General features: G+C 36.9%; 1 protein-coding gene across 1 annotated transcript in view; it reads right to left on the bottom strand.

Moving 5' to 3' along the window:
• Positions 1-1,130: 1,130 nt before the first annotated feature.
• EPN3 (epsin 3) overlaps positions 1,131-18,701 on the bottom strand; it is a 51,741-nt gene continuing 34,170 nt past the window's right edge. The window contains exons 5-9 of the mRNA XM_063458968.1: positions 13,893-13,997; positions 12,004-12,139; positions 10,804-10,971; positions 3,704-3,904; positions 1,131-1,989 (exon numbers count right to left, since the gene is read on the bottom strand). Coding sequence (XP_063315038.1) covers positions 1,604-1,989; positions 3,704-3,904; positions 10,804-10,971; positions 12,004-12,139; positions 13,893-13,997 — 996 coding nt within the window. The 3' untranslated portion in view covers positions 1,131-1,603. The remainder of the gene's footprint in view (positions 1,990-3,703; positions 3,905-10,803; positions 10,972-12,003; positions 12,140-13,892; positions 13,998-18,701) is intronic.

Below are 18,701 nucleotides of genomic sequence, written 5' to 3'. Positions count from 1 at the left end.
CATGGAACATCCTTAATGTCTCAGAACAAGAATAGACTGAGTTTCAGAAGAAAGTTCTTTTTTTTTCAGCCATCTTGAGCCTGTGATCGTACCCACAATTTTTGATACTCCGGATAATCAGCTAGTCTAATGAATGCCAGTTTTATTGCTTCTTTAATCATACATCAGTTTTCCAGCTGTGCCAACATAATTGCAAATATTTTTTAATGATCAGTTAGCCTTTTTAAATGATACATTGGATTATCAAATACAACATGCCTTTAAATGCAGATATTGTATTACAAAATAGCAGTTTCCAGCTACAATAGTCATGTACTACATTAACAGTGTCTATACTGTATTTCTGATCGATTTGATGTTATTTTATTGAACAAAAAAATTAGCTTTTCTTTTGAAAGCAAGTTAATTTCTAAGTGTTCCCAAACTTTTGAACACTAGTGTATATTCATGAGTAACTCATTAAAATGCTTCTTGCTGTGCAACTATGTACAAATATCCTTCAACTATCCTTCCAATCACAAGGCTGGTGATAAGCGGCATTGCAAAAGTGTACTTTAAATGTAAGGTGCCCTTATTAACATGACTTCTCAAACAGAGCAGATTATTTTTTTTTCCATTAGCCAGTAATGAAACTCTTTGTATTTCTATGTACCTCACACCATGGGTTGATTTGGGGTATTAGCCATCAGTTCTGTGGTTTTAACATAAATAATGAAATTACTTCTATTTTATCAACATTTATGGCAGCCTAACCTTTTCCCACTCTGCTTTTACGAGGTTAGGAAAATAGTTACTCAGACTGTGTGTTATGCATTGCAAAGTCCCATTTATATATTTTTTTTTTTAAATTGTTGCTGTCCTACTGCAGGGAGGAGCAGTAGGAAAAAAATCTGTTTTATTCACAGAATAAAACATAAATTAGGCATTTCCCAAATCTAAATGTTTTTAAGCTAAAATATTTCTACTGGCTGAAATCTGTCTCATTTACAAAAATATTTTTTTGTGAAAGTCACTTCAATATACACTTTAATACGTCTAGAAATAGTGCATACAATAAATAAAATAATAGAAATCTGATTTTGATACCGTTTTTTTTTTTTAGAAGCAAGTATGCCTTTTTTGGGGGGGGGCTAGCACAAAGACTACCAATTTCCATGCCTCCCATGTGCCCCTATTTAGGAGGGACTATTCCTATGTTAGGCCCAAATGCCTCTTTTATCCTAATGACCCTTTTTCTTTGAGCTCCATATTGTTAGTGTGTCTTGGCGTATAACAGAGCTTCACAGCAACAATACGGCTATGTGTCTTCAAACTGCAATAAATATGTTTAGAAATAAGTCTGTGCAAAAAAGATATGTTGTTCTAGTTCTAAATTCAATTGAAGTTGCATTATTTGTTATTAATAAGTAATCCCACTCACACAACTAAAATTAAAGTGTCCCTCTTTGTTCATTTGAAATGTTGGGAGGTACGAATTACACAGATTTATCATGATTGTCTCTGTTTTTTACATGATGTATGCCAAAAAACAAAAAAAAGGTCTTGTCAGCCAAAAGTAAATGTATAGAAGAAATGTTGGGCTTGTGATTATCTTAGCCCATAATTAAAGAAAAGGATTGTTCTCATCCTGGTGACTGGCAAAGCTAGTATGAGATGCTACTCCTTGAGGGAGCATTGTAGGAACTGGATTTAGAATTAACGACTGATTGTTTGGGAAGTTTCCAAAAGAATGATGGCCTAGAGAGGTGGAAGAGCTTTGAAAATGTATCAATGGTTGATTGACAGATGGCATGAAGAAGGAACTTGAAGAGATTGATTTCATATTAAGTATAGTTTCAGCAGACATTGCTGACATTGGATGGACATTCGACATTGGTGTGAAAGGAATTGCTGTCAAGCCTGGAGCAGGAGAAATGGCCCTCACTTGGTTAAGAGATGGTTTTTGATCCATGTGTTGGAATGGGTTTATTGATGATGGTGCGCTCGTTCCTAAGGTAGTGTAAAAAAAATAATTTCATGATTAAAAAATAATATATTTTTGCATTGAAGAACAAAATTTAAGAAAAATAACTTTTTTTGTGAAAGGTGATCAATCCTTCATACGCTAGAAATATTTACTTTTCCCAAAGAAAAACAAATAAATGCACAAATTTATGAGTGAGGCCACATTCACACAACAATTCACAAATTAATGAATTCATTTTTGTCCCTAAATGTATAAATTGCTCACTGCCCAAATCAAACCTTTTGGTCTAAAAACTGCAAAATGGCATGTTGTGTATTTTATTGGCTTTGGATAGAAATGTAAATATGTGATCTGTAGGGTCCCAATAATGAAAAAAGGAAATAATTATATTAATACAATCAATTTGGCAAAATATATATTTTTCCAGTCATTAAAGTGACATGCATCACTTGACAATTATATTTTTAAATCAGCAAGCACTGTTAAACATAACTACAAACAAAAAAATTGAATAAACTTTTAGAAACTTATTAGAAACTTGAAAAAAATAATTAAAATAGCGGACCAGTGAAGACCCTAAGGAGAGAGTAACAATGAAAAGGAGAGGATGCCCTACCTTTAATACATCTTAGGATGAAAGAATAATGGGTAAAAAAATTAGTGTAGAGGGTACAGCTGGTAAGGTATATGTACAAACGAGCTAAGGTCCACTAGACAGACACACAATGTGTCTAAAAATCCAGATAATGTCAGAACCCCTAGCTCCACATACTCCCAGCATGTATACTAGCAGCAGGTATAGCTAAAGGTAAAGATCACAGGTAGGAAGATGGAGGAACTGAGCCTCAATAACCATAAACCAAAAAAGGCTACTGAAAAGAATCTATGCCTGTGTTACCTCGGCACCGTGGACTAACCACTAATGCCTACCTGAACCAATCTCCCTGCCTAAAACTAAATAAAAATAAACTAGTGCAAACAAAATTAAAGTGCTACCATGTGAAGTGAAAACATAAAAAGAGAAAGCTCGACGCGTGTTTCGGCATGTCAGCATGCCGACGTCAGGAGCAGAAGCTCTGATCTGGCTAACTTGCTTGTATATATACCCTTGTCAATTATTGTGAAACAGACTGCAGCTGATAGGAGGGTGTGTATATTTTCCCTTCCAATCTCTATTTATTGGTGAATTGTATTGACCTGGTCCAACTGCATTATTGGGCATGCCTCTTAGCTAGGGCAGTTTCTTCAGCCTCCCCTCTTTTCCACCCCAGTCTACTAATGACTGAAACAGAACATCATTGTGCAGCAGAAGGAGAGAGAAAACCGACAAGTCTGCTTTGCCTGATCACACCAATCAGACTCTTTTCATTCCATGTAAGGATGTTGCAGGGTGCAGAAATCTATCTACTGCACACATGCAAATCTATCAGGCAATGCCAATGCACTTCTCCAGCATTCCAAGGGATAGGACACTGATTGGTTAGATAAGTGTTCCCCCTGGAATGGGTGTGGAAAGCATAAGAAAAAAAAGAAAAAGCAGATAAACATTAATTTAACTGCTTTTTTCACCCTGCAGAGTGAGGCATCTTTCTCATTCAAAGCTAAAGCTTTTGAATCAGAAAGTTGTCTCAAAGTGACGCATGTCCCTTTATTGATGAGTTTTGCAATTTTGTATATAAACGTAACTATTGTTCTTGTTTTTTTATTAATTATTATTATTATTAATAAAGTACTCACCAGAGAAAAATGGGTTTTTGTTCTTTACACTGCTTCCTGTAACAAGACTATCTAAATTAACCAGTGATAGAGCTTCAGGGCTAAGAAATGATGAAGGAGTTTGAGAATTAAGTTTCTTTGGGGAATCAGTGATTTGATCTTCTATAATGTCTTGATTATGCAAACCTATCTTGTTGCTGGAATTTTCAAAGATGTGTTGGTCTGTAGAAAAATCAAATAATTCATCAATATTACACTCATTCCATAATGCATAACAAAACTTAAATGGGATCATACAGTAAAACATAGCAATAATCCATAAAAGTATAGCAGGGGTATAGCAGGAGTATTGAATTAGACTTCTCAATGATTTAAATACAAATATGTACATTGGATTCAGAGAACAGACAGGTAGGTAAGTAGGCTATATATATATATATATACTAGCCTGGCATTCACAGCTGTATGTAAACAGCTGTCCTAGTGCTTACACCAGCAATATAAAAAATAACCAAAAAACAAGAGCAAGACCTAATCTTGAGAAGACTTTTCCCACTTTGAGTACATTGGGTATCTCCTGGGCACACTTAAAATTGTCTAATTAGGGGACCTATTAGGAAGTAATATGATAATTGCCTGATTGACAGTCAGGGGAGTGTAACAAGGTCAATTGGTTAATTTATAAAAGTTCAAATTTCTATTGAAGTCTGCGTTTTTTTGTTTGTAAAATAAAAAAAGAACACACTCTTCACATACTGTATAAAGCATTTCAGCAAGCTAAAGTGCTCTAAGGGTCTAGACTAGAGAGTCCCTCTAAAGGGACACTATAGGCACACAAACCACTTCAGCTAATTGAAGTGGTCTGTGTTCAGTGTCCCTGTCCCCCTTAGTCCTGCCCTGCAATGTTAATCATCGCAGTTTTATAGAAAGACTAAGACTGCCTCAATACATATTTGTATTCCTCACACTATAGAAACCCTTGAAGTTTTTTCTGTTTTTGCTTTACTGTGCATCTAATAGTTTTACAAACTTTGCCTCTTGCCAAAGATTGGCGCAAGAGGAATTTTGGGGATATTATAGTCCCTACATAGTGTCTATGGTGGTGGTAGAGCATATTTTCTTTTTTTTTTTTTTAATCATCTTTATTTAATAATTTTTGTTTTGTACAGTCAGCCAATATATTAGGTGATATTCGTTAAACATATCAAAAGCATTTGTGGATTTTGGTTTTAGTTTACATCATATTCAAATCACAAATGTATTGTCCTGTTATAAAAAAAATATCGTAGAAAAATACATCATAAAGCGTACTTTGACTGACTTACTAAAAAATAAATACATCTTTCACACATTCATTCATACTTTCAGACTGAGAGATAGATCGATCCCAGCTAGTTATCATCAGTCAGGAGTAAAAAAGAAAAAAAGAAAGCATAGTAATTGTGCATATTGTTACTTCAGTATGGGCCGGGATTTAGTAAGCGGGGAGGCCATATTGTTTAAGGTGAATATCATTGAGTCTTGAGTTGTTTTCCATTGATGTCGATAGGTATCTATGATCGTTCCTTTAAACAAATTAAGTATTATAATCCTGTCTAATAAAACATCTTGGTGAGGGACAACTAATGATCGTCCAGGACTATATCAATGTTTCTATACATAGAAGAGTAGATAATAGTAAGTCAGACCCACAGTTCCCCTTCATCTTGACATTAGGTTATAAAAATGTCATAGAATTATCCGTTTTTTCACCACCTTTAGGTCATTACAATACTGTTATAGTTAACACTTAGTGGGGGGTTGCCCATTTTCATTCATAGATTGACATTAGGTTATAAAAATGTAAAAGAATTACCCGTTTTTTCACCACCTTTAGATCATTACAATACTATTATAGTTAACAAATAGTGAGGGGCTGCCCATTTTCATTGATAGATTGATATCACTTTGTTTAATTACAGTTTGTAAATACCTTTTTTAAGAGTTGAGCTCGATATGTTACTGGTAAGATTATTTTCCATCGAGAGTTGGTATTTAATTTGATTAATAAGATGTGTTTTTTGGAAGGGAATAGATGATTTCCAGTTTCTGGCAATTATAATTTTGGCAGCCACAAAGCAATGAGATGCTATGCATTTAGTTTTTTGTGTGTCCAAATTCCAGTTATAATGTAGAATCGCTACAGCCGGATTTTGTTCCAATCTTTTATTAGACAACTCATACAAAACCTCGTAGGTCCATGACCATAATATCTTTACAATCGGACATTCCCACCAAGTATGTATATATGTCCCAACAAACGACCCACACCTCCAACATATATTCTGTGAATGTGGGTACATCTTTGATAGTCTAGATGGAGTATAATACCATTTATATATTAATTTAAAATGGCATTCTACCGAATTTATACCATGTATATATTTTGTTAAATGAGAAATAGATGAGCACCATTGTTTTTCTGATATTGATATGTCTAATTCTTTTTCCCAGTAATCTATGATCTTTAAAGGTATCTGACCTATTTCTTTTAACAGGACATTCGCCAATGATGTGACTTTTTTCTTGGATCTATTACAAAATATGATTTCCAATTGGTTAGAAATTGTAGATATATTATCAATAATAGAGGAGTGTAAGTAGTGTTTAATCCTTAAATACGTAAAGATTTCTCTAGATGGTAATTTATAGGTATCTACGATCTGTTGAAATGATATCAATCTATTGTCCATCATAATATGAGAAATAGTATCTATACTGTGTTCAAACCAAATATTCAAGGATAAGTCAGTTACATTCTGCTCAATTACCGCCAAAGAACAAGTCTTTGGTATCTTGTTTACATAACCCAACAGTTTTTTTGATTTCTTGCCAGGTGTTTAACGATTGGCTAAGTATATATGATTCAATCTGCGTAAAAAATTGGGATTTACCCAGTAGTTCCTTCCATATCAAGAGTTCCAATTTATTGAGCATCACAACCTGTGACTCCAAAATATGCCAAGGTTCGTCTAAAAATTGTGGGTCTTGAAGACAGAATATATGTCTTATCATATTTGCATAATAAGTAATAATAATATTAGGAGAATTTAATCCCCCATTCGTTATTCTCTTAGACAAGACTCTAGAACTAATTCTTGTTTTTTTTGTTTTTCCATATAAACTTGGAAAAATATGATTGAATCATATTTAGCCAAGACCTTGGAATTTTCATAGGTACCATGGAAAATAGGTAGGACCACTTTGGCAGTATATATGAGTTTATAATGTTAATTCTGCCGATCCAGGTAGTCTCCAAATTTTTCCACTTTTGTAATTTATAATTAATTTCTTTGATCATTCTAAGAATATTGATCTCCATTATATCCTCAATCTCTACTGGTATAGTAATCCCAAGATATTCTATTTCCTTATTAGACCAAATGAAATTATATAGATCCGATAATCTCTTAACCACATTCTGTGATAGATTGGTATACATGGCAGTTGATTTCGAGATATTAAGCTTGAAATTGGAAATCAAACTGTAAGATTCTATTTCTTGCATAAGAAAAGGCAAAGATGATTCTGGTGAGGTCAATGATATCAAAGCATCATCCGCATATAAAGATATTTTTCATTTGGTGTGCGCAATGGGGAATCCTTTAATATTATAATTATTCCTTATAGCGATAGCCAAAGGCTCCAGGGTTAAAATATATAGAAGTGGGGAAAGTGGGCATCCCTGTCTGGTGCCGTTTCGGAGTGGGAACCATCCAGCTAAGATGTTGGGGCCCACTGTCCTAGCAGAGGGGTTGGAATACAATGCCATAATTGCATTACAAATTCTGCCCTGGAAACCAAATGCAGTCAGTGTCTCCCTAAGATATCCCCACCCGACCCTGTCGAACGCTTTCTCAGCATCTAGAGACAGGGTCAGGAGGGGAATATTGGATCTATTGGCGATATCCAATATGTCTATTATTCTTCTGGTATTATTAGAGGACATACGACCTGGCACAAACCCAATTTGGTCTCGATGGATCAGTTTATCGATAACGGTATTTATTCTAGTTGCAATAATTGCAGAATAGATCTTCATGTCAACATTTATTAGGGCAATGGGTCTGTAATTTTTTGGATCATTAGGGTCTTTTTTAGGCTTTAAAATAGGGATTATGTTAGATTGGAGTAGTTCTTTGGGTGCTGATTTTTTTTCAATGATCTCATTAAACAAATCGGTTAAGGGAGTAACCATTAGTGGCATCATATATTTGTAAAAAGCATTTGTATAGCCGTCAGGGCCAGGAGTTTTATTCCAAGGTAGTTTTTCAATTTGCTGTTGAACTTCTGCATGTGTAAATGGTAAATTAAGGAACGCTAATTCTGCAGGAGAAATTTTTGGAATCTGAATGTTTCCAAGATATTTTAAAACATCACTATTTGGAGGAGTATCATTGAGATTATATAACTGTCTATAATACTGGTTAAATTTTTCTCCTATTTGAGTTGGGGTTGTATAGGTACTGTTTCCATCTATTAGTTTTCCCACTCTATTTCTAGCTTGGTGAATTTGTAATCTTTTTGTAAGATTTTTAGAGGCTCTGTTTCCCATGTGGTAATAATTCACTTTTAATTTGTTTATATTGATTTGAATTCTTTGTTCTTCTTTAAAGTTAATTGAATTTTGTGTTTGTTTTAATAAAGCTCTTAGTTCCTCTGAAGATTGTTGTTTATTTAAATTGGAGAGCCTGTAAAATTCAATATATAGGTCTGCCAAAGATTGTCCATTATTTTTTTTAAAGATATGTCCCATTTTAATCAGGTAACCTCTTGTTACTGCTTTTTGTGTACACCAATTAGTCGAACAAGAGGTATCCTGAGGGCAATTCTCCTAAAAAAAATGGGTTATTAGAGACTCTAAGTCATTTCTATTCTTCTCGTTTTCAATTAGTAAATTATTGAGTCTCCACGTGGAAATTCCAGGATGGGGAGCAGTGCCTATTTCCATAATAATGAAGCTATGATCTGCCCAAAGATTTTGTTTAATCCTAACTGTGTGGATAGTTTTTAAAGAATTTGGATTGGTTAAACATAGGTCTATCCTTGAAAATGATCCATGTACATTAGAATAATGAGTATAATCTCTCTCGTAAGGATTGTAAATACGCCATGGGTCACAGAGATTATATAATTTACATATATTACTAAATCTTTTCGCTTGTTTGTGTATTTTTTTGTCCGTATTAATCAGCACATGGGATTGTTTATCCAAAGTAGGATTTAATACACAATTAAAATCTCCAGCAATGACCAATGTGCCCTTGGAAATTTTGTCTACCTTGATCATTAGATGGGAAAAAGTAGTCATTGGATCTACATTAGGTAGATACAAATTCACCAGCGTATATAACTTGTTATCGATATTGCACACTACTATAATATATCTAGCCTCTTTATCCAGTTCACAATGAATAACTTCCAATTTGAGGTCATTCCTAAAAATAATTGCGACACCCCTTTTTTTTCTATCAGTCAAGGACGCATGAATGATTTTTGAGTATAAATCTCCTCCCCAGCTTTGTCTAGAATTTTTAAGCCAATGAGACTCTTGAATAAAGGCTATTTGAATTTTATCTTGAATTAAAGAATGATATAGCCTATTCCTCTTATTATTCGTATTTAAACCCTGCACATTAGAACTCAATATTCTCAAAGATAGTATACTTCAGTGTTTAGGTGATCCATCATCTCAGTCTGATTAACATACATACAACCATTCATTCCTAATTTTCGGGAAGGGCAGGCCGATAGAAGTCTGACCCCATCCGGAAATATCACATACCTTAGGTAGAAATTTCTACCCCATCCTATGGAGCCCATAAGGTCTCCGGAGTAAATGTAGCAAAACTACATATAGAGGGGGGAGGGCTCTGAGAGGAAAAAAAAATAGAAACTCATTCGATATTTATACAGAGATAAAGACCTTGTAAATAGAAAATAAATTAATTGGTTATTTTTATAGGGTAATATAATATATATCCTCTGAGAGTTAAATTTGTGATTTATAAGTTGTGTGTTATCAGCGTTATCAGAGAAATTTAAGATAAAAATGTATACATAGTATATGTTATCATACAGTGATAATAGACCGCAAGGGATTATCCTAAGTATAGGTGTAAAATTGTGATATAATAGTGATGTGGTTTACAAAAAAAAAAAAAGAAAAAAAAAAAAAAAGTGAAAGAGTTTGCCCTTATTTCTATATTAACAATGGATCCAGAATGTTTATAGGGTCCTTAAAGATATTGTCAATATCATATTAAATAGTGTGTGGTAATCATTTTCATAGTCAGAGGATGAATATCATTCTATATAAATGAAGGAAAGGAGAATAAGGGAAAACAAAATCAGAAGAAGAAAGAGTAGCCTTGTACATAAATATTAAATTGAATGTCTCTCCTCTTTACCCCTTCCCCCGCCCCCTTCCGCTCTCCCTCTCTCCTTTCCCTTCCTTTCCTTTCCCCTTTCTCTTTCTCTCCTTCTTTCCCACTTTCCTTTTTTTAAGATATTTTAGAGCATATTTTCAAGTATACATTTTCTAGGAAATTTGTAAGCAAAATTAAGAAGTTATACCTTCCTTTAAAGGACCACTATAATGCCAGGAAAACATACTCGTATAACTTACCTCTTTCTCCAGCGCTGGGTGGGGAGCTCTCCTCCTCCTCTCCTCCTTCTTCTTCCGTCACCGGCTGAATGCGCATGCGCAGCAAGAGCCGCGCGCACATTCAGCCAGTCCATAGGAAAGCATTCACAATGGCTGGCGTCTTCTCACTGTGAAAATCACAGTTAAAAGCGCGGAAGCCCTCTAGCGGCTGTCAATGAGACAATCACAAGAGGCTGGATTAACCCTATTATAAACAAAGCAGTTTCTCTGAAACTGCTATGTTTATAGAAAAAAGGGTTCAACCTAGCTGGACCTGGCACCCAGACCACTCTATTAAGCTGAAGTGGTCTGGGTGCCTATAGTGGTCCTTTAAGTTGTCTTTACTGTCAAATGTTTTTTGGAAGACAGGTGGTCCACTTTTATCATAACTTCATCTCAAACGTATTGCTCATTGTATGAACTGTGTGAATCTTACCACTTATCGTATGGTCCCATAATTCCATACATGAATTACTTGTGACCTGCTGCTCCTTCATAGTCGATGTGCTATCACTGCCAAATACAATGCTTTGGCTCATATAATCTTCTTTAAGCTTGCTGGTATTTGTGTTTAGATCCCACGGATTTGCAGTAGTATTGCAATCTAAAATTAAATAATATCAAGTAGGGTAAAATAAGAAAGGAATGTCCCTTGATAGTAGTAGTAATACTTTGGCAGAAAATAAACAGGAACACAAAGTCCAAGGTTAAATCAAAACTTCAGGCAAAGAATCAAGCTACAAATAACGTGCGTGTGCAAATAGTGCGAAACACGTGCAAATAGTGCAATGGCACATTTATTTAAAAACATTTATGCACAATAACTCAGTAGTAAAATATTTTTAATTATTTATATATATTTTTAAAGTGTATGCTCTAAACCAGGCTTCCCCAAACTCCGGCCCTCCAGATGTTGCTGAACTACAACTCCCATGATTCTATGAATGAAATAGATAGGTTGAGAATCATGGGGATTGTAGTTCAGCAACATCTGGAGGGCCGGAGTTTGGGGAAGCCTGCGTCTAAACAGTCTATTCAGGTTTGCACTTGGCTGGAATGGCACAAAGATTTTGCCTGGGCATTTTAAGACAGAACAGCCCAATATCAGGGGTATGTTGTATCCTCACCAATAACACCCACTCGAATTGGACATCTGAGTTTATTGTGCCTCAGAGAGAGCCCATGTGCAGAGCCCCTGGAGAAAACGGCCTGCATTGCACATTTAATGGCATGCTTTCTTATGGGCAGGATCCCAGGGATGACTGATAAAAGGTTCCCCCACCCTCTGTCTTTTATTAGCGACTGTACTGTTATAAATGCTTTCCCACACTTTGAGACATCAGTAGAACTGGTTGGCTTTTCATATAACCAGTCAAAGAAAACAAATTACAACTTACAAATGATGCATAGGTAATTAAATAAACAAGAAGCTAGCATAGAAATGCTGTCTCCACAAGAATAAAATATACACACCATAAATGTCAGCACTGTAAGCAATTAATACATAAAACATACAGCCATGTGTTTCCAAGGTATAAACATTTAGCATGGTGTAGAAAATACCAAAACGCTCTAGTTACTTTCTGATGTGTATCTATATTACATATTATCGTTCATTTCCTTTAAGGTCACTTACTTGTTTTTTCTGTAGGTGGAAACAAAGATCCAGATGACAATATCGGGTCCGTATTCAGAAACATGTCACCATGCACATTAGCAGTGTTTAATGACTGAGGTGTGTCAAATAAATCAAAAAGGTCCACGAGAGGGGTCTATGAAACAAAGTTATTAATTATTATTATTATTATTATGACATTTATAGAGCGCCGTCAAATTCCACAGCGCTTTACAATGGGTGGACGAACAGACATGTAGTTGTAACCAGACAAGTTGGACACACAGGAACAGAGGGGTTGAGGGCCCTGCTCAATGAGCTTACATGCTAGAGGGAGTGGGGTAAAATTAGACAAAAAGGTAAGGATAGTATTAGACTAGTGACAGTTGCAGAAGAGGAATCAGTTGGGAGCTATTAACAGTTTAATTGATACGCTTTTATGAAGAAGTGGGTTTTTAACGATTTTTTGAAGGAGTGGAGACTGGGTGAGCATCTAACAAAGGAGGGAAGCGAGTTCCACAGGAACGGTGCAGCCCTCGAGAGATCTTGAAGGCGAGCATCAGCGGTGGGAGTACGGACAGAAGATAGACGTAAGTCTTCAGCAGATCGTAAGGGCCTAGACGGGACATACTTGTGTATAAGGGAGGATAGATAGGTGGGTGCAGCATTATGTAGAGATTTGAAAGCAAGAACCAGAATTTTAAATTGAGCTCTATATTTTATAGGAAGCCAATGTAGGAACTGACAGAAGGGTGAGGCATGGGAGGTGCGGGCGGACAGGAAGATGAGCCTCGCCACCGCATTCATTATGGACTGTAACGGCGCAAGTTGGGAGCACGTAAGACCACTGAGAAGCGGATTACAGTAGTCAAGGCGAGAAAGGACAGTGGAATGGACCAACACCTTAGTCGCATCTGGCGTTAAGTAGGGGCAGATGCGCGCAATGTTTTTGAGATGGAAATGACAGGATTTGGCGATAGATTGAACATGAGGCTTGAAGGAGAGGTCGGAGTCAAAGAGAACACCTAGGCAGCGAGCCTGCGTGGTGGAGCTGATGGTAGCACAGTTGACTTAATTAATTAATTAATTAATTAATATATAGAAACTCAAAATTGAAAACTTCATTTACACAATAGATTAATAAATGCAAACTATTTTGCAAGAAAGAAGTCAATGAGCTTGACTTTTCTATTGATTGCTGGTATATATGGCTTATGGTAAATATTTTTCATTTTTATCACCGATTACCTATCCGGTTGAAAGACTGAACTGGTGCTACCATGACTGAAACCTGCAACCCTAAGGGTTGAACAGATTGCACAGGTGATTAGGGATTAGGTATAATAGGTATTTTACTGCCTTGGAATTACATTAGGATACATTTCCGTTCTTACTGTCTCATATTGTCCCAAGTTATCTATTTTAAATGAAGTGGAAATTTCTAAATAATATAATAAAACATCCAAATTTAAAGGGACACTATAGGCACCCAGATCTCTTCAGCTCATTGAAGTGGCCTGGGTGCATATTTTTAATAAGCTGCAATAAATAATCTTTGTGGGTTAACTCCATCTCTAGTGGCTGTCTACCAGACATCCACTAGACAGACGTCCGGGTCGTTAGGCATCTTTTTGTCACGCTATGCATGAGAACATCCAGCATCACCCGAAACCCAATAGGGGTTACCTATGCTTTTCTATGGGGGAAGTCCTAATGCGAGTGTGGCCATTGTTGCGCATGAGCATTAGGTCTCCCCGTTGGCTGACATAGGCGGGTGAAGAGAGAAGGCGGACCCCGAAAAGCGACGAGGGACATATTTTTCCTGGCACTATGGTTTCCTTTTAAGTTTGTTGCGTACATCCCTAATTTTAGTTTAAAAGTTTTTTTGTTTTTTGTTTCTTTATATTTACCTGACTTTTCTTCAAGGCATCTTGATCCTTTTGTACCACGGAGGAGTTGTTGGGATTTGAAGGATCTTCAAACAGTGTATTTTCAGTTTTAGATGCTCTCATCTCCTATAAACAAAAAAATAAACAACTTTTTAAACTTAAACTTTTTTTAATAACAATATCTATCACGAAATGCAAACAGCAGTGGAAACCAAATTCAGTACCTTATTTTTTATGTTTTTTAGTTAATAATAAATCTGCTAAAAAAAATGGTGTATAATTAGAGTAAATGTTGAAGAAGTAAACGCTTGCTTATTCCTAGAAAGAAAAAGGCCCTCTGAGCATGTTTACCTTTAACCCCTTCAGGACGGAGTCAATAGTGCACGTTCTGATCAAAACAAAACGTAAACAAAAACTAGAATTTACGCTATATGTCTGTTCACCCGTAGTTCCCCTCTTTCAAATTATATGCACCCACACTTATTATATATAATTTTGTTCAGGAGAAACAGGGCTTTACTTTATCATTAACTATTCATATATGGAACATAATTTATTATGAATAAAATTTACAAAAAATGTGAGAAAATAAGATTTTTTTTTAAATTTGCATTTCCGTCTGACATTTTAACTGTGAATGTCATAATACTGGTTTTACTGCAAAGAAATGCACATATTTGTAATCAGCGATGTCTCACGAGTACAACAGTACCCCCCATTAACAGGTTTTATGTTGTTTTGGAAAGTTACAGGGTCAAATATAGAACGTTCCATTTTCAAATAGAAATTTGCCAGATTGGTAATGTTACCTTTGAGACGGTGTGGTAGCCCAGGAATGAGAATTACCCCCATAATGGCATACCATTGGAAAAAGTAGACAACCAAAGGTATTGAAAGTGGGGTATGTTTAGCCTTTTTTAGTAGCCACTTAGTCACAAACACTGGCCAAAGTTAGCGTTCATATTTGTTTTTGTGTTAAAAAAGCAAAAAACGAATATTTGGCCAGTGTTTGTGACTAAGTGGCTACTAAGAAAGACTGGACATACTCCACTTGCAATACCTCGGGTTGTCTACTTTTGCAAATGGTATGCCATCATGGGGGTAATTCTCATTCCTGAGCTACCATACGCTCTCAAAGGCAACATAACCAATCTGGCAAATTTCAATGTCAAAAAAATGAAATGCAAGCCTTATATGTGACTCTCTAACTTTCCAAAACACCATAAAACCTGTACATGGGGGGGTACTGTTTTTCTCGGGAGACTTCACTAAACACAAATATTAGTGTTTTAACCCCTTAAGGACACATGACATGTCTGACATGTCATTTTTCCCTTTTATTCCAGAAGTTTGGTCCTTAAGGGGTTAAAACAGTAAAATATATTACAACAATAATATAGACCATAAAAGTGCTGTTCGTTTGTAAAAAATTCGAAAAATTTCACTTTTACTTAAAATATCATCGTTGTAATACAATTTACCAGTTTGAAACACTAATATTTGAGTTCAGCGAAGTCTCCTGAGTAAAACAGTACCCCCCTATGTACAGGTTTTATGGTGTCTTGGAGAGTTACAGGGTCAAATATAGTGCTTGCAAATTAAATTCTCTGTACTTTCTCCCTGTGTTGTCAGGCATGTCAATCAAATCACATAATTATGTTAAAAGATTATTTAAATATACACATAGAATTTAATATTTATGTATTTGTAGGTATTTAAATTCTACGTGTATACTAATGTAATCTTTTATGTAAGTATATGTATTTATCTATATATATATATATTTGTGGTTATTTGTATTTTATATATACATAGATATATATAGAATGCCATTATAAGTGTATTTTGTTACCGATATATATATATATATTAATAACAAAATACAGTTAGAATGAAATTACATATGCATATATAATGTATATTAATTTTTTTAAATATTTTATTTATTTATTTTAGTATTTTATTTATTTATTATTTTAATTATACGTATTTATATATAATATATATATGTACATCTATTATATATATAATATACATACATATTATATATATGTAACGTCATTCTAAGTGTATTTTAATATTAATATATATACTAATATTAAAATACACTTTGTATGACATTACATATATATATACATATTATATATATATAAAAAAATATTTAAAATTTAAAAAATATTTTAAATTTATTTTTACACATGTTTAATATTTTTTTTTATTACTTCCCACTAGCAGGGGGACTGTCTGATATTTTAGACAGTCCCCCTGCTGGCAGATCCATAGCCAGCTATAGGGGGCCATGTGATCGCTCTTTGAGAGCGATCACATGGCCCCCGGGGGCCTCATTTGCCGGAGGGGGGCTGCCTGGGCTGTCCGGCAGCCCCCTAGAAGAGGATCGCGGCGGAGGTAAGTACACCTCTCCTCCAGGGGCTCAAAGCCGTTACGACGTTCCATGCCGTTGCAACGGCTTTAAAGCCCATTTAATGCGGGACGGCATGGAACGTCGTAACGGCGTTAAGGGGTTAAACAGAATGTGGCTAGAGAATTAGGTTGAAGATTTATGGAGGAGTGCGTGTGGTGTGTGCGGAGCACCCATCGGTCCCAGTGGCGTCTCTAGGATTAATTTTTAGGGGGGGCACATGGTGGGCCAGGGACAAAAGTGGGGTGCCCAATTGAACCCCGCCCTCACCGCAGTTTGACCCCGCCCCTGCCGCATGTTAACACAATGTGGTGTTTTTGTTTTTTATAATCCCTGGTGGAGAATTCATTATTTTCCACAAAGGATTATTAAAAAAACAAACACATTCCCCTTGATACAGTTCATACACACACACACACACAGACTGCTAAGTCCTTACACACACAGAGACTGCTGAGTCCATACACACACACACTGCTGACCACACACACACACAGACTGCTGAGTCCATACAAACACAGTCATATAGACTGCTGAGACCACACACACACACACACACACACAGACTTCTGAGTCCATACACACACACTGCCGAGTCCAGCAGACTGCTGAGTCCATACACACACACACACCCACAGACTGCTGAGTCCATACACACATACTGCTGAATCCACACACAGACTGCTGAATCCACACACACACACACACACACAAGCTTCCTCACTAGCAGACAGACAGACGCACACACCTGAGTCCATACACACACAGAGACTGCTGAGTCCAAACACACACACAGACTGCTGAGTCCATACACACACACAGACTGCTGAGTCCACACACACATACAGACTGCTGAGTACATACACACACACACACAGACTGCTGAGTCCATACACACACACAGACTGCTGAGTCCACACACACATACAGACTGCTGAGTACATACACACACACATACAGACTGCTGAGTCCATACACACACCGACTGCTGAGTCCATACACACACAGACTGCTGAGTCCACACACACACACTGCTGAATCTGTACACACATACAGACTGCTGAATCCATACACACATACAGACTGCTGAATCCATACACACATACAGACTGCTGAGTCCATACACACATACAGACTGCTGAGTCCATACACACATACAGACTGCTGAGTCCATACACACACACACACACTGCTGAGTCCATACACACACACACACACACTGCTGAGTCCATACACACACACACACTGCTGAATCCATACACACACACAGACTGCTGAGTCCATACACACACACAGACTGCTGAATCCACACACACAGACTGCTGAATCCACACACACACACACACACACACACAAGCTTCCTCACTAGCAGACAGACAGACACACACACACCTGAGTCCATACACACACAGATACTGCTGAGTCCATACACACACACAGACTGCTGAGTCCATACACACACACAGACTGCTGAGTCCATACACACATACAGACTGCTGAGTCCATACACACACAGACTGCTGAGTCCATACACACACAGACTGCTGAGTCCATACACACACAGACTGCTGAGTCCACACACACACACACTGCTGAATCCGTACACACATACAGACTGCTGAATCCATACACACATACACACTGCTGAGTCCATACACACACACACTGCTGAATCCATACACACACACAGACTGCTGAGTCCATACACACACACACAGACTGCTGAATCCACACACATACACATACTGCTGAATCCACACACACACAAGCTTCCTCACTAGCAGACAGACAGACACACACACACACACACCTGAGTCCATACACACACAGAGACTGCTGAGTCCAAACACACACAGACTGCTGAGTCCATACACACAGACAGACTGCTGAGTCCATACACACATACAGACTGCTGAATCCATACACACATACAGACTGCTGAGTCCATACACACACACACACTGCTGAGTCCATACACACACACACACACACACTGCTGAGTCCACACACACACACACACTGCTGAATCCATACACACACACACAGACTGCTGAGTCCATACACACATACAGACTGCTGAGTCCATACACACATACAGACTGCTGAGTCCATACACACATACAGACTGCTGAGTCCATACACACATACAGACTGCTGAGTCCATACACACATACAGACTGCTGAGTCCATACACACATACAGACTGCTGAGTCCATACACACATACAGACTGCTGAGTCCATACACACACAGAGACTGCTGAGTCCATACACACATACAGACTGCTGAGTCCATACACACACAGAGACTGCTGAGTCCATACACAGACACAGACTGCTGAGTCCATACACAGACACAGACTGCTGAGTCCATACACAGACACAGACTGCTGAGTCCATACACAGACACAGA

This window comes from Pelobates fuscus, chromosome 6, assembly GCF_036172605.1.
Source record: "Pelobates fuscus isolate aPelFus1 chromosome 6, aPelFus1.pri, whole genome shotgun sequence".
NCBI lineage: Eukaryota > Metazoa > Chordata > Amphibia > Anura > Pelobatidae > Pelobates > Pelobates fuscus.
Note: the sequence above shows the minus strand (reverse complement) of the source record. Positions and strands in the feature narration are given on the sequence as shown.